This window comes from Candoia aspera, chromosome 10 (genome assembly GCF_035149785.1).
Source record: "Candoia aspera isolate rCanAsp1 chromosome 10, rCanAsp1.hap2, whole genome shotgun sequence".
Lineage (NCBI taxonomy): Eukaryota > Metazoa > Chordata > Lepidosauria > Squamata > Boidae > Candoia > Candoia aspera.
In genome coordinates, this window is record NC_086162.1 from 5,327,977 (window position 1) to 5,352,580 (window position 24,604).

Sequence of the window (24,604 nt, forward strand, 5' to 3'; positions counted from 1 at the left end):
AGGGAAACCTTTACCCTTTACCTAAGCATGTAAGTAGGAACAAGCTAGCAAGTTCACTATGGGTATCTAAAGACAGATGACCAGGTCCAATAGGACAACCAAGGTTTCCACACTGAGATAGAAAGTCAGCATCTCTGAGCTGAGGAGGAGGACGAGGAGGAAAGAAAGGGCTCTCTTCTCTCTGTAGGAAGCGGGTGAATGGCAGAGTTGTCCAGGCAGAAGAGAAAAGAACAAAGGCCAAGAGGGAGTCCCAGGCTTGCTCCTAGTGCCCCACATGGTCAATCGGCTGAAAGGAGTCAAAGCAGATGCTTCTGGAACTGCCTCTCCCACCGGTTCTTACTCCCTTGCTATGTTTCTTTCCAGGGTCCAGAAGGCCAACGGGGCCTCCCAGGAGTTCCTGGCTCCAATGGTTTAATGGTAGGTAAGCTGCAACATGGGTTCCTTTGAGGAAAGGTTTATGCAAAACCTCCAGGATCCCATCCAGTCACCCGCCTGCACAGCCTTTTGAATGGCCTACAAACATCTCAAATCTGGCCGTTGAAGCGCTGGCAAGAGATAATCTCACTCCAAAGCCTGATGGATTTCAGAACTGCATCAAAAAACACTTTTTGGGGGAAGATGTTTTCCTCCTTTGAAACCCTGCAGCCGCCAAAGCACCACCTCCTCTGTGCCCTGCCAAACTCTGCTGCTCTTTTGAGTATTTCTTCAAGTTCAGTTTCCTGGAATGTAACCAACTTCAGCCTTGACACAGCCCAGGTGTGAATATTGGTGCAAACTGGGGTGAACAGCTTTTTCCAGGCCATGAGTCAGAGGACCTGGACTTTGAATAGAGACCCCAGGGCTGCGCTTCCAAAATTAGCAAGGCCAAACAAAGAGGTAGCTAGGCCAAACTAAACTTAATTTAATTTTAAATGAATGTAAATCAAATTCCATTGGATTAATTCAGTATAGGGAGCGTGATCTTTCCCCACTTCCTGAATAATTTTCTCCTCCCGCCTCGTACAAGAATTACAGCTTTCGAGCAACACTGGGAGGGGCTGTAGAGGCCCCACCTAAATCTTTGAGGACCTGGATATAGCACTTGGATTGCACATCCTTGGTGAAGAACGTGGTTTCCACTGCAAAATAAGGCTGACTTAGCCATGATTAAACTAGCCGGGTGTCAGCGAGAAAATCATGTGGAACGCAACATGCTTTCTCATTTGCAAAGCACTGGCAATTGTTTGTGGTTACTGCAAAAGTGCAGCTCAGATGTTCACTGCTGTTCTAATAGCAAGCTGCGTTTCAAAGGCCAGCATACAACACTGAAAAACAAATTGGATTTGGCCATTTTTATTATTTAATAACTTCAGAATGTGATCAGCCGCTGAGATAAGGAGTTATTAATTATACATTCTCCCTCACAAGGGGAGACTTTTGACTCTTCCGATCCAAAAACCATTATGTATAGTCTTCAGAGACCTGTTCTTTGGTTATTAAGCAATTCCAATTGATTTTTGCACATATCTCGCCTGTTTTTTTAATACAGCAGTGCTCTTCTGGGGCTGGGTGGAATGTTGATCAGGAAGCACATCTCTCCTGAAGCCAAGCTGGTGTCCTGCAGCAGCGCTGGCATTTTCTTCGGTTCTGTGACCTGCAAATGAAAGATTGTAACCCGTCAGCAGGGCGCGTCACACTTAAAAAAAATAGGCAGCGTTAGATTGTACTGTCGTGGCCCCCATCCTGATTTCTTGACCACGCCCTCCAGACACCCCTGTAACCCTCAGCTTTGTGACAATCCAGGCCAAGGTGTGTTGTGCAGCAGCCTAGCAGCATGACCAAGGAGAAGGAGATAGGACAGGGAAAGATAAATACATTAAATGGCATAAACATGATGCCTCTAGATAGGGACGCCACAGGATTTGGATGGGAGCTCTCTCTGGTGATCTGAGAAAGTAATTTACTTCTGGTGGATTTGTTGGCCCCTCAGTTTGACCCAGGAACCAAATCCACATTTAGATTTGGGGATACAAGTATGGAAATCAACAAATGGCTATAAATATTTTCTAACTTGATTGGATGACTTTATTTAGAAATAGTAATACTGTATGATGGGTGAATCCAACCAAATTTCAGAGAATTGGGGTGGGGTTGGAACGAGGTACCTTTAAACTAGATACTAAAAAAATAGTTATTATTATTATTATTATTGTTGTGCCTTCTTCGGCAGAATCCCATGAGATATTCAGGCAATGCGGACCTGTCTGAGGAAACCAAGCCTACCAGATTTCATAGGCATTGATTCAGAAAGAAAAGTGTGAAAACAGCTTTCCAGTTTAAGGCAATTGTTACAAAAATGGCATGTTAGCAGAGATAGGACCAGAAGTTTTAAAAGCCTGCAAAATTTCAAAAGGATGCGTGGTGGAGTCATCTTATTTTTTTAAAAAGGAAAGTGATTTGCTATACTACCACAGCTACAGTCAGGTTATGAGGGTAGGGAGTTACACTTTGTATGAAGGTAACCAATACCACAGATGTTTCTCCTTGCGAAAATCCTGCACATTTTCAGACATATAGGAGTTACGGAGTTAAAGTGAATGAAAAACAGAGTAAGACTTTGGGTTACAGAAAAAGGAGGACAGAGGAGGAACAAAAATCATGTGCCTAAAGCTACCTGCCAGAAACATTCATGATGGCAAAGCTACTGTAGAGCTGGTTCTCCAAAAACGACACCTCAGTGTAACCCTCTCCCCACTGGGGAACCTTCCTTAGGTGAACAAATTGGGAAGAAATGCATTGATGTTTGCAGATCCACTCTCTCTATTGCTGAGCCCATCCGAATCGTGAATCAGGAGGGTTCCGGTTTGGATTTGGTGTCCTTCTCTTGGTTTGGCCTGAATCAGCTGGATTTGGCTGAGGGTGGGGTAAAATTGGGGGATACCCAAATTGTTACAAAAAGGAGTTCATAGCAGAGTTGCAGTGAGGCCCCTGATGAAGGATCTTGTTTTGTGATGGTGGCATGATTTGGAGCAAAATCTCTTTGGGGTGGACGAGGCTGAAGCTGTGGTGGTCTGGGTCAGAACCAAAAGGGGTTGAAGATAATCTCTTACTCTTTCCACCAGCTTCCTTTGTTTTCTCTCGATTTCCTTTTCTCCGCTCAGCTGAGAGCGGAAAGGGGGGCATTCTTTTCTTGCCAGAAGCTCATAGTGACCTACTTGCAGAGGGCTTTTCAAGAGGCCCAGAGCAGGTCATATGCTAGGACAACCATTTCCCTATTCCTGAGGTAGAGATTCTCCAACCTAATTCCTGGTAACTCCAAAGGATTTGAAATGACCTTAGAGAATCAGAGTAGACCCAGTGGGCCGGCTGGGCTTGGAACCTGTCTCTGTGAAAGGTAGGTTGGTACATTTCTGGCAGAACTGAGGGGGAGCCTTGAAGAAGACCAAGGATTAGAAAAGGGGCTCTCAGTAAGGATAAGCCTGAGATATGCTGATCAGAGGGATTGAGTCAAGTGAACTTTGCAAGATTTCAGGGTTGTTTCTGAGTCTCAGCTGGTAATGATCTCAGTGAGTTTTTTCGTATCAGCATGGTGATCCACCCATGTTTGATTCTGCTTTTTTTGTCTCCTGTTTTCCTCTAGGGTGAAAAAGGACCCAAAGGTGAGAAGGTGGGTCAGTCTACTCACCCTACTACATCCTCAGTTTGGGGGCACTTTTGCTTACTTTTAACCTCACTTTTGAGGGCCTTCAATGCCATCAATATTTTATACAACCCCCTCACTGTGGATTATGTACCAAGCCAAAACAGCCAGCAGCAACAGATGCCCTGGGCTCCCCACCTGTGCCCCCCAGGTACTTGAAGCCCACGTGCCTGCTTTTGTCTTCTCAGGGAGATTCTGGTGAATGCACCTGCCAGCCCAGCTCTCGCCTGGACCCAAACAATGTTGGTCTTCCGGTAAGCGTGGCTTCACACTCCTGCTTCCCCGCAGCCTTGGGGATTTGCTGCCAGGCTGGATGAGAGTTCGAGCCACCCGCACCCCCATTCTCCGCTCAACTGCTCAACGCCTTTGCTGCTCCGGAGGCTGGAACCCATATCCTGCTTGGCCTTTGCTAAATGCTCTCCCCTTTTGGACCCACAGGGAGCTCCGGGACTGTGGATCGGGACTTCCTGGCAGCCTCAGCCGGGGCCTCAGGTGTGTGCGTGGGTGTATGCGCATGCTTGCTCCTCTGTGCGTGGCAACTTTGGCTTCTCTGTCCCGGGTTTGGTTCCATGCTCTCTTAACAACCTTTGCTATCTCTCTTTTTTCCTTTGCGGATCACAGGGACCTCCAGGTGCTCCAGGACCACCAGGACCACCAGGAGCCCCTGGAAGACAGGTAAGTGATTGGAGAACCAGACTTGCTAGTCTCTGGCAGATAGGAGCAGAGGTACAAATTATTATGACCACCTTTGGAATTGAGGAGGCCTTGTGGACATAACACAGCTTCAGCGATCCTCCTTAAAGTGGTAAATTCAGGAATCCACCTCTGATGTTCTTGGCTGCACAATCTCCCAATCAGTAGCACTGAGACCAGGAGTGGGTAAATTCTCACCCTCCAGATGTTCTTCACCCATAACTTTTCCTGTTTTGGCTGCAGCTGATGGGAGCTAGAGGGCAACCACTTCTGGAGGACCATCATTTTCCCCCAAAAGCGCTTTGAAGAGGAGGGTCACCTATGAGATTTCTCATCAAGCCCTTAGCAGCCATTTACACCCAAAAAGCAAGCTTCTCAGAGTCATCTTTAAACAGCTTCACTGAAAGAGGAAAGGAATTAGGTTTCAGAAATCTCAGCAACTGGATACCTTTACTTTAGCACCCAGTTCCCTTAGCCACCTCCCCGATTCATCAGTGGGTGGTTAGCAAACTATTTTCCTGATAAAGGAAGATTGTGCAGACGTTCTGTGCTTATAATATTTTGCAAACTGCCATCCTCTTTCCCAGGCTTGGAAAAGCCCCTTACAATTCTGCTGCCATTATCTTTTTCTACTGGACCACCATTTCATTTGAATGATTCATAATGGACAACATGTGTTGTTCTCCAGCAATCATTTGGTGGGACAAAACGTCACTTTCACCACAAGGATGGGGTTCCTTCTCACTCCTTGCTGTTCAGTGCAGGAATACTAATCTGAACAACTGACGAATGGAGCAGTGGAAAAGGAATAAGTGGACAAACCACTGATGTATTTTCATCTATAGTCCTTTGGGGTTCCCCTCATCCACCGGATAGCTACAGATCCAAACTGCTGCCTTCTAGAGATGCTGTGAATACAGGGTCCAAATTCTTCCTCCCACTTTCCTTTCACTTCTCTGCTGCTACTTACTCTCATACACGATAGTAGTCTTCCAATACCTGAAGAGTTGCAACAGGGAAGAGGGCGTCAATTTATTCTCCATGGCACCTGAGGGTAGGACAAGAAGCAGTGGGTGGAAGCTCACCAGAGGGAGATCCAACCTGGAAACAAGGAGGAATTTCCTGACAGTGAGAACTATTAAGCAGTGGGACAGCTTGCCTCCCAAGATTATGGATGCTCCATCACTGGAGGTTCTCAAGAAAAGATTGGATAACCCTTTTTCCGAGATGGTATGAGGATTCCTGCCTAGGGCAGGGGGTTGAACTAGAAGACCTCCCAGGTCCCTTCCAACCCTATAATTCTATGATTCTATACTATCAAGGGCAACATTTTGTTGTTTCTTGGCAGCCACAGTGGACAAAGTCATGATGCAACATGGACAGGGTTGAGGAAAATCCCCAAAGAAAAAAAGAAACCCAGGAAGTAGCTTTCTGGCTCTCAGACAGTGGCTTGTGCAAACCACACTAATTTTCCATGCAAAGTCAGGCTGCCAGATTTTGCCAGTGAAATTGCATGGAGGCTAGGAAGTGCAAAATGGAAGCTCAGGGTTGGCCAAATATGAAGAGGCAAAGGAAAGAAGCATTTCCCTCCTCTCACATAACCCTGTGCAGCATCATGTTAAATGTAAGTCAGTCTCTGGAAACGTGGTGAAACGTGATGTGCCTTGGGAATATTACGTTCCCCCAGGAGGTCACGTGTGCCTTGACACTCTGTGGCCATACTGGACTCAGCCCAGGAAAACAGGAGAGGTTCTCCTCTTGCTTGGTGCAACTTTAGGTACCAGCAGCAGCCAAGTAAGTGTGTCGGGACGAAAACGGAGAGACAATTTTTTAAGATTAATAGAGTCATAGAAGCCAAGTGTATAAAATTAATGTACGTGCTGTAGCATGGAAAGTGGAAGGAATTTAGAAGATTGGAAGAGTTGCAAAAGGCTGGGTGATGCTACCTTCAGTTAGGGCAATCATATCTGGTCTGCAAAAATCCAGAAGACCACTAGATGATGGCGGAGAGATAAAGCAAACTCCACATTTGCTGCCACCTTGTGGTCTTCTGAATTTTTGCGGACCAGCTATTGGAACCCTATCTTTCCTCTGAATGCAGATTGGCTCAAAGGTATTTCCCAGGATATAAGAGAGTTACATCAATTCATTTTCCAAGAAGGGTTATGATTTATCCCTTATGAACCCAGTTCCTGTCCATGGCTGAGAGCAGTCAAAACACATTTTGCTTTAAGATGACTGATGGAACTCTAAACAAGTATCTTTAGAGATTATATATTAAAAAGAGAAATAATATCTTTTCTGGACCTTGTCCTGAGCTGGGCAAGGAAGTCAGCATAAGAAAGAGAAGCAGACAATCAAAACTTAAAGTGGTCCTTGCCATTTGGCACCACTGAGTCACTGATGTACTTTTAAACCTGACAGACGGTATCAGAAGACACTGCTCAGACTTCAGACCCAATTAAAACAGTTCCCAGATCTGATTAATAGAGTAATAATAAATAATATTTCTTCCCTTTTTTAAGTGCCTCCTGTTTCTCCTCAAAAGAGGAGGCCCTATCAAACCCTGAAAAGAAGGATTCATTATTCAACAGGCAGATTTCAATTTTAGGGCCAAGATATGTTTCATACATTTCCAAACCTTTATTCTGTATCTCTAATGTATTTTAATGTATCTTTACATTAAAAAATAATTTAAATTAATTTAAATTAAAAATAGTTTTAAAAATTAAATGTTCTTGTATCTTTAATGGCTAGGCATCAGGCTAGAAACCAGGAGACCGTGAGTGCTAGTCCTGCCTTGGGCACAAAGCCAGCTGGGTGACCTTGAGCCAGTCACTCTCTCTCAGCCCCAGGAAGTGGGCAATGGCAAACCACTTCTGAAAAACCTGCCAAGAAAACTGCGGGGATTTGTCTAGGCAGTCTCTGAGAATTGGACACAATTGAACAGATAAAAAGAAAATTCTGTATCTGAGAAAGCTGGGCACTATAAATCATAAGAAATCAAACCAAGAAAAGGATGTGGGGTGGGGTGGGGGGAGAGTGGAAAGAGGAGATAAAGAGGTTTCCCCAGGAGTTGACAGGGGCGAAGGGAGAGATTTCAGACTTTGGGTTAAGGGGGACTCTTTATCTGTCCAGTTTGGGTTCTCACCCAGAGGCAGAAATTATATAGAAATGGGAATTCAGCAGCTGCTGCTACATCCCCAGAGATCCCTCTTCTACACCACCAGAGCCCTGCCTTGGTTTGAAGACAGAGAAATGGCCTGGAAAATAAGTGGAGGATCTGGAAAAGCATGGAGGGGAATGTTTTGGCAGGTGCCAGGTGAAGGGCACAGGAGAGCGGACCTTGAAGTCCCCTTGGGTGGCAGGAGGACTTCTTTGGGCTTGCCAGAACTCATCAGGAGACAGCAGTCAGGGAGGACTCACATATTCAAAGTTTCTCCTTGCCTTTAGGGCATCCCAGGACACAATGGCTTGCCGGGACTGCCTGGGCCAACGGGTGATGGGGTAGGTACAGGACTGCAGTGTCCACCATTCCCTGTGCTTGCTCAGGCCTGCGCTCAGTGCTGTCCCCCTTTATGCAGCTGCCTCCATTGTCCAAGTGCAGAAGAGCATCCAAGGCAAAAAAAAAATGCAGAGCAGCATCCATGGAGTACTTGTTAGGAGCTCACACTGCTTCTGGCAAATGACCCTAGACGCTCATAACGCCACTGTGCTTTTTTTTTCCTATGGAAGAAAGGGAAATCAGAACAAGAACCACCCTGTTCCATGCACCTTTTATTTCTCTTGCTCCTTCTCTCCTTTGCAGGGGCCACTATCAGTAGAGGGCGTTCCTTCATCAAAGGTAAGGCCATCATCGTCATCTGGTTCCTTTTTGTAACAATGCAAAATATCAATCCTGGGTTTGCTAACCTGGAAATAATTACCTTCCAAAGAAAATTTTGGATTTTCTGAGAGGGGTTTCAGGATAAGTCGTCCTGTCTCAGGATACAGAGAATTGAATCTGGGTTACATTCCTCACCTGGTTCTAAACACTGACCCAAGTAACTGGGAATGTAGACGAACAAGGGAAATCACTGATTAATCAAGGGTTCAGAGAAACTGGAATAGCACAGAAAAGGGCAAGAAGGACAATCAGAGGACTGGAAACTAGGTCGAACAGAGATACTGAGGGAACTGGGAGTTTTTAGCCCTGAGGAAAAACGAGTAAGCGAGAGATACGATATGCTCTTCAAATCCTCCGAAGCGTATCATAGAGGAATTCTGCACTGGAGCTGTATAGCTTCACCCGGTTGTTGCTAGGGCATTATAAAGCTGATCTGCATTCGAGATATATCAAGGGCTGAATGACAGTAGGGATTGCTCGTGTGAAGGCGTGACCCTGTGATCTCAGATGCAGGATGTACGCTGATCCTAAGATAAAGCAAAGTCCAGCTGAATATGAAGAAATACTCCCCCATGGCAAGAGCAGTTCAGGAGTGGAGCCAATTATCAAAGGAGGTTGTAGGGCTGTTCTTCAGCTGGCAGGCCCAAGTTGGACAGCCCTCCTTCAGGGATGCTTTAATTTAGATTTCTGTGTGAAGCAGCGGGTTGGCTCCAATGGCCCTTCCAGAGCATATGAAATCCCTCCCCTCTGCCTGATCTGCCTATGTCTTTATAGTTAGTTGTGAAAAATTCGTATTACAACTGGTAAACCTGTGATGGAATGTGAGAATGACCTTGGAGGACGGGGAAGAAATGCTGCCTGGGAACAATCAGATAAAAGGGGGAGGAGCCCACAACTGAGTAACAGGCAGAGGAAGAAATGTAGAAAGGAACCGCCCTAACTCGGCAGGTGGTAACAAGGGACGGTGGGAGATTTGTACTTTCAGACTTGCAAGATTCTGTCAATGTAGCTTTACAATAAAGTAGAAGTGGCTCATCTGGTCCTGTTTCCCATCTAGTTTACCTGGGAGGGCTGGCAAAACCTCAGCTGACTCATGTTCTTTCTCTTCCCTCATGCCAGAACATCTGTGGAGACTGCAGCTTCCAAGGCCCTGGTGGATTGAAAGGAGAAAAGGGGGATCAGGGACAGCCTGGGGCTCCTGGCATAGATAATTGTGCCCAGGTGAGTAACTTGTGAGTCTCTCTTCATCCGCAAAGCAGACCATGAGACTGGTAGCCTTGCAACCATGTCCCTCTGAGATGCCCACGCTGCCAATCGTTTTGCAGTCGCACTACATATGTGCATTGTGGTGCATGGTATTAAAGGGCAGATTGTTGATGGCTATCAATACCTGCGGGCAGGTCATTTCTTTTTAATCATTCACATTATACACTGTACAGCAAGCAAAAGCCAAATTATAAAACATACGTAGAGCCAAACCAGACCTGTTGTCTGGATCCCCAATATCCTTCCTTGCCACATTCCATGCCCTGATTTTATTTTTATTTTTCATAAATCTTTTTCTTTAAAAAAAAAAAACTAGCCTGCTGCAAAGCAATGTTCTAGCCTCGAGCATAGTTTTTATTTCCAATACTATTTCTGAGCATCCCCAGGCAGTCTGAGGAAAGCACCTCCATGATGCCATGAGCTAAACCGTGAAGGGCCACCCAAGACGGGAAGGTCATGACAGAGAGGTCAGACTAAATGCGATCCCTGGGGAAGGTAATGGCAACCCACCTCAGTATTCTTGCCGCGAAAACTAAATGGATCAGTACAACCAGAGATATGTCGGTATACCATCGGAAGGTGAGACCCCCAGGTCGGAAGATGGTCAAAATGCTACTGGGGAGGAACAGAGGATGAGCTCAACTAGCCCCAGACGTGATGACGCAGCTAGCTCAAAGCCGAAAGGACGGCTAGCGGCCGACGGTGCTGGTGGTGAACGGCGAATCCGATGTTCTAAGGATCAACACACCATCGGAACCTGGAATGTAAGATCTATGAGCCAGGGCAAATTGGATGTGGTTATTGGTGAGATGTCAAGATTAAAGATAGACATTCTGGGCGTCAGTGAACTGAAATGGACTGGAATGGGCCACTTCACATCAAATGACCACCAGATCTACTACTGCGGACAAGAGGACCACAGAAGAAATGGAGTAGCCTTCATAATTAATAGTAAAGTGGCTAAAGCAGTGCTTGGATACAACCCAAAAAACGACAGAATGATCTCAATTCGAATTCAGGGCAAGCCATCTAACATCACAGTGATCCAAATATACGCCCCAACCACAAATGCTGAAGAAGCTGAAGTAGAGCAGTTCTATGAGGATCTGCAGCACCTACTGGACAACACGCCTAAAAGAGATGTTATTTTCATCACAGGAGACTGGAATGCTAAGGTGGGCAGTCAAATGACACCTCGAATTACAGGTAAGTATGGCCTGGGAGAACAAAACGAAGCAGGACACAGGCTGATAGAATTTTGCCAAGACAATTCACTCTGCATAACAAACACTCTCTTCCAACAACCTAAGAGACGGCTTTATACATGGACTTCACCAGATGGACAACACCGAAATCAGATTGATTACATCCTTTGCAGCCAAAGGTGGCGGACATCTGTACAGTCGGTAAAAACAAGGCCTGGAGCTGACTGTAGTTCAGATCACGAACTTCTTCTTGCACAATTTAGGATCAGACTAAAGAGATTAGGGAAGACCCACAGATCAGCTAGATATGAGCTCACTAATATTCCTAAGGAATATGCAGTGGAGGTGAAGAATCGATTTAAGGGACTGGACTTAGTAGATAGGGTCCCGGAAGAACTCTGGACAGAAGTTGGCAGCATTGTTCAGGAGGCGGCAACAAAATACATCCCAAAGAAAGAGAAAACCAAGAAGGCAAAATGGCTGTCTGCTGAGACACTAGAAGTAGCCCAAGAAAGAAGGAAAGCAAAAGGCAACAGTGATAGGGGGAGATATGCCCAATTAAATGCAAAATTCCAGAGGTTAGCCAGAAGAGATAAGGAATTATTTTTAAACAAGCAATGCGCGGAAGTGGAAGAAGACAATAGAATAGGAAGGACAAGAGACCTCTTCCAGAAAATTAGAAACATTGGAGGTAAATTCCAGGCAAAAATGGGTATGATCAAAAACAAAGATGGCAAGGACCTAACAGAAGAAGAAGAGATCAAGAAAAGGTGGCAAGAATATACAGAAAACCTGTATAGGAAGGATAACAATATCGGGGATAGCTTTGACAGTGTGGTCGGTGAGCTAGAGCCAGACATCCTGAAGAGTGAGGTTGAGTGGGCCTTAAGAAGCATTGCTAATAACAAGGCAACAGGAGACGACAGCATCCCAGCTGAACTGTTCAAAATCTTGCAAGATGATGCTGTCAAGGTAATGCATGCTATATGCCAGCAAATTTGGAAAACACAAGAATGGCCATCAGACTGGAAAAAATCAACTTATATCCCCATACCAAAAAAGGGAAACACGAAAGAATGTTCAAACTATCGAACAGTGGCACTCATTTCACATGCCAGTAAGGTAATGCTCAAGATCCTGCAAGGTAGACTTCAGCAGTTCATGGAGCGAGAATTGCCAGATGTACAAGCTGGGTTTAGAAAAGGCAGAGGAACTAGAGACCAAATTGCCAATATCCGCTGGATAATGGAAAAAGCCAGGGAGTTTCAGAAAAACATCTATTTCTGTTTTATTGACTATTCTAAAGCCTTTGACTGTGTGGACCATAACAAATTGTGGCAAGTTCTTAGTGGTATGGGGATACCAAGTCATCTTGTATGCCTCCTGAAGAATCTGTATAACGACCAAGTAGCAACAGTAAGAACAGACCACGGAACAACAGACTGGTTTAAGATTGGGAAAGGAGTACGGCAGGGCTGTATACTCTCACCCTACCTATTCAACTTGTATGCAGAACACATCATGCGACAAGCTGGCCTTGAGGAATCCAAGGCTGGAGTTAAAATCTCTGGAAGAAACATTAACAATCTCAGATATGCAGATGATACCACTTTGATGGCTGAAAGTGAAGAGGAACTGAGGAGCCTTATGATGAAGGTGAAAGAAGAAAGTGCAAAAGCTGGTTTGCAGCTAAACCTCAAAAAAACCAAGATTATGGCAACCAGCTTGATTGATAACTGGCAAATAGAGGGAGAAAATGTAGAAGCAGTGAAAGACTTTGTATTCCTAGGTGCAAAGATTACTGCAGATGCTGACTGCAGTCAGGAAATCAGAAGACGCTTAATCCTTGGAAGAAGAGCAATGACAAATCTCGATAAAATAGTTAAGAGCAGAGACATCACACTGACAACAAAGGCCCGCATAGTTAAAGCAATGGTGTTCCCTGTAGTAACATATGGCTGTGAGAGCTGGACCATAAGGAAGGCTGAGCGAAGGAAGATCGATGCTTTTGAACTGTGGTGTTGGAGGAAAATTCTGAGAGTGCCTTGGACTGCAAGAAGATCCAACCAGTCCATCCTCCAGGAAATCAAGCCAGACTGCTCACTTGAGGGAATGATATTAAAGGCAAAACTGAAATACTTTGGCCACATCATGAGAAGACAGGACACCCTGGAGAAGATGCTGATGCTAGGGAGAGTGGAAGGCAAAAGGAAGAGGGGCCGACCAAGGGCAAGATGGATGGATGATATTCTAGAGGTGACGGACTCGTCCCTGGGGGAGCTGGGGGTGTTGACGACCGACAGGAAGCTCTGGCGTGGGCTGGTCCATGAAGTCACGAAGAGTCGGAAGCGACTAAACGAATAAACAACAAAAGGGGCCAGAGACCAGCACTTTATTTGGAAGTGTGCTCATTGCCTAGAAAAAAATTGTAAAGTAAGAAGATGTTGGAGCAACCTCAATGGTTTGCTTTCTGCTGAATGAGTGTTATTGGCCAGTCAGATTCCGTCTGCAGCTGCCATTTCGTAAGAATGCCCATAGCACACTCCCAAAATTCAAAATGTACCCCTAAAGTTGGGGACCCCTGTATTAAGATAATATAGAACATTTCATACCCTACACAATCTGTTCATTGTAACTCTTTCTTATGTTTCCCTATAAAACACCATCAAATCACGTTTAGCCAAAAGTTCTCCTCTTATTCCCTCCTTGGCCAATGACCACTCTTCACTACCTGCAAGAAATTTATAATTGATTCTCCAAATCTAAAAACAGCCAGTGAGCCTATGGTGTCAAGATTGCATTTCCTGTTATTTTAAGTACTGGAGGCTCCTTGATTTTGGTGACTTAAAACACGTGATAGAAGATTCAGGAATTCACTGTAGGAGATAAGAAAAATCAGAAAATAACTTTTTTCCTTTTATGTTGTAATGAATTTTCTTTATCCCTGGGATGCTAATGCAAGTTTCTGACAGTTTCGGCCCAATCTCATTAAGTGCCAAGAAGTCCCTCCAATCGCTACACCTAGAGGTCAATACCTGTTTTTCATACAGGTGGGAGTTTGGTGTTGTTTGAGCAAGATTATAGCACCCTCTTGAGCTCTCCCCAAACTCGGCCATAGCATTCACATGTGGGTTACTTCAACAAATGCAATTCATTACACCCATCCTGGGCTTTTAGATCTGGCATAGCAGAGGCCATTGCCCAGTTGAAGTTGGCTGATCTCAGAAGATAAGCAAGGTTCGGTCTGGTTAATACTTGGATGGGAGACCATGAGCAAATTCCAGACTGTATGCTAGACTGAGAATTTTAAAAAAAGTTCCGGTAAAAGAGGAGTAAGCATTTCTGTATTGTTGCCACTTACACACTGAGCTTTCCCACCCAACTGAAGGATATTTGGCATACTGTATCTTCATCAGTTTCACCAGCCTGAGCAATTCCTTTCTGTGATTCCATAACTACATTCAGGTCTCAAGTGCTGCCACATATCACAATGGGGAACAAGTCTAAGTGCAATGCATGGTCCACAATTTATGCCTTGCCATCTTAGGAAAGATCAGAAGGGATTCTGGAGCATGCTCATCAGTTGCCAATTGCTTCATTGGCATCCTGAAAAATATATCTGCTCGAGGGAAAACTTGAGTTGATTCTGCAATTGAACTAGTCCTGCATTGATCAAGCAAATTTAGTATCTGCAGAACTTTACCACTAAAGTGTGCCATAAATTCTAGGCTAGGAATTAAACTCACTACATCTCTTCTACTTTCAGTGCCGCTCTGAGTTCCCTGCAGAAGAGCCTCAGGTGAGTAAATCTCTAGGATGGATATTTATCCAGAAGGAGGCAGGGGAAAGATAAAGACATAACAAATTGGTATCCTTTCATCTCTACCAAATAATATGCAAAAGCACAAAAGTATACCTACATTGTTGACACATCTGCTTGTAGCTCATTATTGGTGTACTTGACCCAACTAGCACCAGCTGGAAGTTCCTTAAACTAAAATAGCTTCATCACAATTGAGAGCTCCTATCCTCTGGAATCAGTTCGCACCAGAATTACCCTGGGAATTTGATCTATCAGTATTTAAAAAGGCACTAAAAGCATACCTTTTGTATGGGCCTTTGAGATGGTGGTTTAAGTGTTACAGGAGGTCTTCATGCAGAACTGTACTCTTGTTTTGATGTAGGTTTCAATGATTTTTTTAAAGGGTATTGGCCATTCAGGTTATTGAGGCTCTGTATTTTAGTTGTGACCTTAAATTAGATAGTAGTGAGTTATTGTATTGATTTTTGATCCTGTTGATACCATATATTATTATTTTTACTGTACCAATTGAAGTGAATACTTGTAGCTCAGGGTTGAACTGTGGAGTCCTTGGTGCTCTCTGAGCCTTGTTGTTTTCTTGCAGATGTTTCATTGCCAGACTAGGCAACCTCTTCAGTGCTTCAGTATTTTTACTGTGCTTAGTTATCAGTGCATGAACATTAAAACTACTACTACTACTGGAAACACATAAGATAGTAGATATTGTAAGTTGCCCAGAGTGGCCATAATAAATTTAATCATCATCATCATCATGAGATGATGGTCAGCTAGATGGTTGTCTCACTGAAAATCATCCCAACAACACAGTTGGTCCTAAGACCAAACACTGCCTTGATGGTCCAGATCCAAATCATTCTGCTCCTTGTCTAAATCTGTTCTGTGGCTATGTTCATACAGCACTCTTAACCAAATCATTTCCAAACTTGCTTGACATGCTACGTTGGTTTGCATGAATCCAGACCATTTGGGTAATTTAGGGTGCAATAGTTTTTGCAAAACTCCCAATGTCGGTTAAATTAACAGACCACATTGCATGAACACAGCCATTGTTTGAGCATGAGAAATGTGAAAAAGAAAGGTTCGCCCAACTGCCACAAAAAAAAATAAAAAATGGTGCTATTGTACCTGTATTGCATAAGGGACATGCAGATAATTAAGTGCAGCAAAAGAAATCAATACAATGTAAACAAGCACAAAACAATCCCAACTAAGCACACTTAAAACCAAATGGCAAGTCACAGTTTTCCTATAAAAAATTAAAAAGGCAAACTTGAAACAACTGTTCAAAGGGACTGGCTTATCTTGTTTAGTCTCATTACTCAGGAAGATTTGCTGACCAGGGGTCCCCAAAAGGAGATTTGGTGGGTCTCTAGTTACAGTATACCCCAGAGTTTGTTAACGTCATTAATAAAAAGATGCCAAGTGGTCCCAAGGTCGTTACTGGGTTGATATTCTATGGTTGGCCTCCCTATGAGTTTTTTAAAATTTCCAGTCCAGCTGGGGCTGTGACAGGGTTGTCCGCAGTGGGGTCAGAAAAGTCAAAGGTGGTGGCTACAACTGCATGATTGAAGTCCTATCTTCTTCTTTTTTTTTACAAGTGTCCTGTAAATAGGGGGCAGCACTTCAATGGTGCAATGCAGCCATGCATCTTGACTTTTTTGACCATCACTTTGGATGCCCCTGGCTGGTGATGTTAGAGCAACATCACAGGATGGGGGTGGGGTGGGGAGATAAAGACTTTCGTCCTCCATGTGGACCTGTTAGGCAAGAGGTTTGAGTGTTATTGTGATCAGGGAACATGGCAAGTACATTTTCCATTTTAAAAAAAATGGTCAGAGTTCCAACAATTTCCTGGTGTAGCATCTAGCCTGGCCTTCAGAATAGCTCTAAGTGTAGAAATATTGTGTCTGTACTCAACAAGGTGTGTAAATATACAATGTAAAGCAGCCTTGACAAATTCACTCACACAATTTACTGTGGACTATGGAAAACAGAGGGTCCTCGGCTGAATCCTGTTCACTGATGCAATCAGCCAAGGGTTCTGGCATTCAGTTCCACCAGAGATGGATCCAAAAATCTCATCTGTCTCCTTCTTAAGTCATGGAAACTTATCCCTAGTAATCCCCAGTCTTAATACACGGCCATCCAGCACTCAATTAAATGAGATTTCTTGCTGTTTGTTTGAAACAAGTTCAAATGGGTGTTCATAGGTAGTGGCGTGGGTGAAAATCCAGATTTGGATGGAGGCAGTTAATTTTAATGAGGAGAGGGTTTCATTCTCATGATTTAATCTTAAATAATATTTAGGTTTGGCCTTTCAGAAAGATTTAGAATGAGCAGAAGCCCAGGAGGAGGGAGAAATCTGTTGGGAAACTCTTACCATTGGAATTATTATGGCAAAAAATGGAGCTTTCATCCAACAGAGATTATTTTGGGTTTAGAAGCTGCTGCAGTTCCTTTACCGCTTGGAAAACACTGAATGAGCCATCTTGTCTTCTCTTCCAGCATGATAACAATGATCCAGATTGTGTTGGAGGACTTCCTGGAAGCCCCGGCTATCCTGGAGAGAGGGGTGAGCAGGTAAGGCCACCTGGAGAGATCAAGCAGCCAGGATGCTATGGCAGATTCTTGACATCAGAAATGAGTTTTGTCTTGGCTTCTTGTTCTGCATAGGGCCCACCAGGCTTACGAGGCTCGCCAGGCCCTCCTGGACCAGCTGTGAGTATATCCTCAAGCCAACTTCTGCTTATGTCTTCTCCCTTAAGCCTTTATCCCTTGCGACATCACATACTAGCACAATCCAATGCCTGTCTAGGAAACGTGAAGGAGAAAGCCACTTAAGGCTAACCTTCCCCTCAGCGTGTGATCCATGGGGAACATTGGGCTTCTATGACTGAACTGTGTTCAGTTGGGTTGCTGCCGTCCTGCTCTTCCGCAAGAGCCCGGGCAGTTCTGGTCCCAAAAAAGTCCTGTTTACACCCTGGGAAGGGAGGGATGGGCCACTGTTCTCTCGGCAGCTTTGCTTGGAGGAATAGAACTTGGAAGTTTCCTCTTGAATTAAGAAGAAATGCATAATGTGCTGAGAAAGATTGGCCTCCTCTTCAACCAAAGCTCCCCTGTTTGCCCACCTTCCCTAGTCCAGCCAATGTGATTACTGAGAGATGACCTCCCTGTTTCTTCCTGTAGGGCCCCCCAGGTTTTCCTGGAATGCCTGGCCCACCTGGATTACCTGTAAGAACCAATAAAGCACGTGCTCTGTGCAGTCCTTCGTTGCTGCTGTTTGTTTTGCTTCTCATCCTTCCTCCTCCCTTCTTCTCCAGGCTCTGGATCTGATTTCTGAGCCAGCCAGTGTCCCACACGCTGCCACCTAGTCTGTAGCCCCTCCTCAGCCCTTCTCCTGACCAGGGCTGCTGTTCTAGAACTTTCCCTTCAGAGAAGTTACCTGGGATCAGTTGAGGTGGAAAGCTGTCTAGCCCTCAGGCAACTCCAGGGAATTCCCATTTAGGGGCAAGCTCTTAGTCAGGATCATTCTTCAGCCTTCCGTTACAGAAAAATAAACTAGGAGATGCCACAATCCCAACTAATTGTGATGGGATGTTCTGGGTTTGGGGCTCTTTGTCGGGCAGTGAGAAGACCGATTACTTCTAGACAGCTGACATTTCTCCCCAGCAATATTTCACATAAGGTAGATTCCAACCACAATTTTCCCCCTCAGGGCTTAGCTTATCAATCAAGCCCTGATCATGAATATCTACTGAGCTGAGCCCCTTCAGAGGAAGTAGTTGGACCCAGGTTCAAATGCATAGCTGAGAAAGAATTTGTGGACTTCCTAAACTAAAGAGCCCTCCCTTGTCCTGTCTGTGAGTTGTGCTTCCAGCTCCTGGAGCAGTCATTGCACCCTTACCTGACCATCACCACCATTCATTAATTCCTTATTCTCATCGCACTAATGACACTGTAATGCCCAGTCTGCGTGATTAATTGCTCCGTGATGTGGCCCTGTCACTGTCTGGTGTTAAGAATGTGTCCAGTGAAAGCCATCACCATGTAACCTTCACTAACTCCGCCCTGCAGTGGCTCACGAGAGCCTCCCACATTTGCGGGTGATGTCATTAATGGAGATTCATTCTTGTATTGTAGGCTGTGTGCAGTAGGTCTTTCTCCTCTTAGCAAGGAATTGTAGTTGAGAGATGCTTGTGATGTGGGCCTTCTGGGTACTGAAGAACCTCCAGAGACATCCTCACTGACTGGATGAATGCACAAACTGGGTTCTGCGAGCAGCTATGTAAACTGGAAGCAACCTTTTTTCCCAGTCACCACACATTCTCAGGAGAGATGGCAAATTGGGCTAGTATTTGCATTTATTAGGAAAACTCAGAATCTCTTCTGGACTATATATGAGGAAGTGGAACTGAGCCTTTCGTGGCTCGACTTCTGCAGAGCACAAAGGGAAACGAATACAGTTTTGGCCAAAATGCTTCCCTTTCCAATGGTTTATCAAGGAAATTGTAAGTCATTTTCTCTCTTGGCCCTGCAGAGAGAAAGACCGTCAGTTTTTCCTACTTCGACTATCTACAAATAATAAGAAAAACACTCTCAGTCCTCAGATCCTTCCTTTGTAATTGGCACATCAGAATATGAAAATAGGAAGGGCATCGGTGCGCAGCCTTCTGTAAAAACAGTATTTCAAAATTGCGGTGCAGAAAAAAAACCCACCTTAATTTAGTAAAAAGGAATTGCTCCTTCATCAAATGCATTCTTCTATTACACAAGGAAAAACCGTATTCTAGAAGTATTTTAAGCCATTCTATGAGGGATCTTTAGGAATGTAGTCTTATTTGATGCCCTGAAGGAACTCTGTTCCTCCCTAACACAACCATTTTGCAGGGCTTCAACATTTTATCCTACAATAAACTCATGGCATGACCTACTTGCTGAATCTACTAGGGGATCCAATCCCAGGCTTTGGACAGAACTGACCAGTGTCCAGGATGGTGAACCATCACAAGAGAAAGGGGGAGAAAATTATCAAAATTGCTACTGTGCTCTTATCATTATTGTCATGCTGAGAGAAATGGACTTGCTCCTTCAGAGTAATAATTCCTCTTCCAGGTATGTCCACAGGGATGGAGCCAAAAAAGTCAAGATGGTGTCCATAACTATGCAATCAAAGCCCCATGCTCTTCTTTACATGTGTTGCATGGTTGAGGCCACCATCTTGACTTTTTTTGACCCACCCTGAAAACACCCCTGCCTTTTTCAGCCTTTTGCTCAATGTAAAATGGGATTTGGTATTTCCTAAGGAAAGAATGTCTTGCAACATTTTTAGATGTTTCCTTTTTCTCAATCAATCAATCAATGAGACCCAGTTTGGGCTAGAAACCAGGAGGCCGTGAATTCTAGTCCCGCCTTAGGCACAAAGCCAGCTGGGTGACCCTGTGCCTGTCCCTCTCTCTCAGCCCTAGGAAGCAGGCAAGGGCAAACCACTTCTGGAAAACCTTGCCAAGAAAACTGCAAGGACTTACCCAGGCAGTCTCTGAGAATCGACACAATTGAACATATACATACATGTTGGCAGAGTGCTAGAAAGCATTTGACCCAGGAGAGATCAGAAAAGTCACACACCAGGCATTTCTATAAAAATAATTTTATTTACAGAAAACAAACATATTTAAAGGCTGTTTGCTGAGAGGAGAGATTTCTCTCAGCTGCATATTCTCTGCAAGCCTACCCAGAAGGGAAACTGAAACTAAAACAAATTCAGGCAAGTTCCTCCCTTAGGCAATGCAACCATTAACACGTGAAAAGGGGACAATTAAATTCAACCTCTTCACCCAGCCAAAATGATTAGTTACCATAGTAACCTTAATCTGTAGTAGAAAACAATATTAACAATACACACACACACACACATACATATACATATACAGTAGAGTCCCCCTGTGTGGGGGAGATGGGTGGTGATAAAGTTTGATAAATAAATAAATAAATAAATATACATATACATATACATATATACTCTGTTTGTGTACACACACACACATGCGCGCACACAGCTACTTTTGGGCTACTGTCTAGCCAGCCTTATTGAAGCAAATAGGATTGAAGATACTCATCACTGACAGCTGCACTGTACAATTTGTAGAGAAGTGAGTTTACTGAGTTCGGTGGGATTCCCCAGGGAGGAGTTTTGCACAGGATTGCAACCTAAGATTGATTCCATTCTTTTCAGTGGGAACAAGTCACCGGTTCCCACTGAACTATGAATTATGCCTGAATTGCGACACTAGCCTGAAATCATTGGCCAGGATCAGTAATGGAGTCTGGCATGGAATCTAATCAGATTCAGAGCTTCTTGTGTAAGTGCTGGAGAGGAAAAAAAAAACAGTGGAATAATTAGATAATGATTTGATCTTCTGTAGAACCTCCAAGACGCCAATGCAGGAAACGTGATAGTCAGATATTTATGTATTTATTTATCGGATTTTATCACCACCCATCTCCCCCCACACGGAGGGACTCTGGGCAGTTTACAAAAAGCAAAATTTAAAATACAATATCATCATAAATACAATAAATATAACTATAAATAAAAATATAAATAGATAAAAGATATAAAAATATGGTAGGATCCAGTACCACTCACAGGCTTTGTCTTGGAATTTAGATGTATACACTAAAAATTTACTGACTTTTTTTTCTGCACCACGTGAGGCCTTGCATATTCACAGAATGCTTTTCCTAGATCACAAGAAGAAATCCAAATAGAGCCAGTTCTTTTCATCTCGCGACTTTTCTGAAAGTGCTTGGTGGGGATTGGGATATGTCTCCATGGGACAATTAAGACCTTGTACAGGTAGTCCTCACTTACCAACCACCTCGTTTGATGACCAAAGTTACAACAGTACAAAAAACAGCTTTGTGACCAATCCTTGCATTTATGACCGTTGCGGTCACGTGATTGCCATCTGGGTGCTTCACAACTAGCTTGCAATAAACAGAGTTAACAGAGAAGGCAGAAGTAAAACCGTAAGTCACAGTCACGTGATGTTTCGCTTAGTGACTGCAGCACTTAGCAACAGAGTTGCCAGTCCCAACTTTGGTCGTTAAGCGAGGACTACCTGTATTTGGAACAGTGTGTGTGTGTGTGTGTGTGTACGAGAGAGAGAAGGTTTGTGAGTATTCTGTCATCTAGATATTGTCCAGGCCATGATTCAAACCCGTTTTGATTGTGCCTTGTCTGAATTAGTGATTTCATGTGTCCCCAGAAGTGTTGCTGCAAGCACAACCCTTCTAAAACTTGGCTAATTGGATGTCTAACCAATAAAATCTTTATGAATTTTATTGATCTGTAAGCCTCCAGAATCTTAGAAAAAGCTATGGAAAACTGTGTTCCAGATGCTGAGGATAGCTTTCCAGGCACCAGAGGTTAATTAAAGAAGTGGTGACTACCTCAAGACTACGCAATACTTATGCTGTATTCCTATTTCTATAACTTATTCTCCATCTGTTCCCAGCCTGTTCCCAGGTACATAAGCTAGAAAGGCCACTCTCCCAACTGTGGTTGAATTAAATGGAGGGTAGTAATCATGAAACATATCCTGTATGTTTTTCTTTCCAAAGGGACTCCAGGGTGAACGTGGGCTAGCTGGATTCCCTGGATCCAAGGGAGAACCTGTGAGTGTCGGAACCAACTGATAATTTCAGAGAAGCCTTGAGCTATGTATGGAGCTGGTTTAGACCAGTTTTCTCCAACGTGGCACCCTCCAGATTGGTTGAGACTGCACCTCATCTGCAGGATGCTAGGTTGGGAAAGGCAGGTCTAAACACCCTTCAACTGGATGACTTGGAAGACTGATGAAACATCTCATGGAGGGGTGCAGTTGAGACTGACCGAGAACATTTTGGTGTGATCATGAGCCTGAATGCCTCAAATAATAAGTTACAGATGATTCGAGGAAGGAGCTGGAATGCCCAGATACTTTTTCATGCCTGTGATGGAAAATCTGAAAGGCACTTTCCTTGTAATCAACAACAAACAGATGATATCTGATCTGGAAAATCTGTAATCAAAGGTTGTGTCCATGAGCGTCAAGCTGTTCTTGGACCTCTCCTCTCTCTGATTTAAGTGAGTTAAATAGATTCTTCTAATTAACAATAACTGGTAAATGGGAAACTCTAAACAGATTTATTTCCTCTGAAGATGTCATGGGAAGTGGCAGTGTTCCATTGTGTTCTTTGGAAGGGTCCCTATCTGCCTAGGGGGGTGGGGAAATCAAAAGAGGATGCTAGTGAATGTTGGAAGGGAGGACATTTAAATGGGTTGGTGAAGAACACCTCCTTGTCTTCTGAGAAGGGAGTGAATTGTAACTGGCCACACACCGTGTCCAGATCTAGAGAGGTCTCCTCTTTCTTGCCATGCACTCAAGACTCCCCTTTCCATTCTACAGTAATCTCTCTATCCCTTAGTTCAGTGTTTCTCAACCTGATTCCACTGCACATTGCATAACAGGTATAAATGGGGAAAGGGAAGACTTGCCTGCCATGTTCTAGCATCTACCCGAACATCAAAATGGAACTCTGCAGTGGTGGATGCCATAGAGAACTGGTTCTGTGAGGTTAACTTGAAGTCTCAATCCCATCCCCATGCCTTGAGATGTTTTCAATGTTCTTCTCTTCAGGGTCCTCCAGGTCAGCCTGGCTATCCTGGATCAGCAGGACCCCCTGGGCTCCCTGTGAGTACAACATACGTTCATTCAATTTATATCCCTTCTTCCTTCCTGAATCTCAAGGGGGTGTGCCTTGTACTCCTAATTTCTCCCCACTGCCACAATCCTGTGAGGTAAGTCCAGCTGAGCAGTAATGACGGACCACAGATCGTCCAGGGAGTTCCAGGTCTGCAGATGGGCCTGAACTTGGGTCTCCAGATGAGATGGGCTGGGTGGCTAAGCAGTGCCTTGCATTTTGGACTTGAGAAGGAACACAGTGCCACCCAGAAATGATTTTCTCGATCCCAAGAAAGACGTTGGGTGGTAATCAACCACCCACAGTAGAGCAAAATTGCCTTGTCAGGGGGAAAGAAAGTCAAGGGCTTTCTTCTGACCCAAAGTTTGCTCACATTTCTATTCTTTGCATGTGATTCTCTTTGGGCCTGCAACTAGGGTCTGTGTCACCCGGGACAAACATGGATTCCGCGGCCATTTTGGCACCCCCCTCCCCCGCGCTCATTTTGGCGTCCCCCCAGCGCAGCGTCCGGGGCACGTGCCCTCCCTCGTTGCAGCCGTAATTCTGTTAAGGCCCTATTGGGTTTTTCATTGGATGGAGGGGAAAGTGTAAACTGCTCAGATTTTATTATGTATGTTCCTTTTTCACCATTTTTAAAATCAACATTTGCAAATTTAAAATGTCAGGTTCAAAAGCAGCTTTTATCAAAAGTTGCTTGGGCCTTTCCGTTGTTGTTGTTGTTGTTGTTGTTGCCATTGTTGGTTGTAAAGTCAGCCAGATGTTTAGACTGGATTTGGCATTTTTGTCCACCTATCAAGTCTTTCCCAAGGACCTGGGTTAGGCAGATATTGTTGTTTCGTAATATTAAAGGTATTAATATTATTAATATTAATTGCAGGATGTAAGCTGTTCCAAGTAAAACTGCCTTTTGCAATTGATGGATGGTGATTTTGTCTGTTGTTGTTGTTATTATTTGCAAAACTTTTTATTATTTTATTATTATTTGCAAAACAGGAGAATGGAAGAAAGGGAGGAATTCTTGGCGTTACTGCAGTGTTGCACCAGACAGCTTTGGCTGCCATTAATTGCTCTCTCAGTACTGCTGACAATACCTCTTTTTCATGTTTTTTTATATATTTGCCTGTCATTAGGGCACTAAAGGGGAACGGGGCTATGTTGGACCCCCAGGAGAGAAAGGAGAATCGGTAAGTGACTGGAAGAGTGTTTATCTTAAATGCCTGCTCCTGCGCTCTTTTACAGCTCATCCTCCGAGGCTGGGACGTTTGTGGCTGGGGACGAAAATTCGATCCCCTGGTTATCTTGTAACA

The 24,604-nt window shown here is 44.2% G+C and overlaps 1 protein-coding gene across 1 annotated transcript in view; it reads left to right on the forward strand.

Annotated features, from left to right (window-relative positions):
• The window catches only part of COL16A1 (collagen type XVI alpha 1 chain), a 178,165-nt gene that overhangs the window by 130,259 nt on the left and 23,302 nt on the right, over positions 1-24,604 (forward strand). The window contains exons 37-51 of the mRNA XM_063312279.1: positions 364-417; positions 3,620-3,646; positions 3,868-3,933; positions 4,118-4,171; positions 4,301-4,354; positions 7,826-7,879; positions 8,181-8,216; positions 9,378-9,479; positions 14,496-14,528; positions 17,058-17,132; positions 17,226-17,270; positions 17,739-17,783; positions 22,176-22,229; positions 23,234-23,287; positions 24,428-24,481. Coding sequence (XP_063168349.1) covers positions 364-417; positions 3,620-3,646; positions 3,868-3,933; positions 4,118-4,171; positions 4,301-4,354; positions 7,826-7,879; positions 8,181-8,216; positions 9,378-9,479; positions 14,496-14,528; positions 17,058-17,132; positions 17,226-17,270; positions 17,739-17,783; positions 22,176-22,229; positions 23,234-23,287; positions 24,428-24,481 — 807 coding nt within the window. The remainder of the gene's footprint in view (positions 1-363; positions 418-3,619; positions 3,647-3,867; positions 3,934-4,117; positions 4,172-4,300; positions 4,355-7,825; positions 7,880-8,180; positions 8,217-9,377; positions 9,480-14,495; positions 14,529-17,057; positions 17,133-17,225; positions 17,271-17,738; positions 17,784-22,175; positions 22,230-23,233; positions 23,288-24,427; positions 24,482-24,604) is intronic.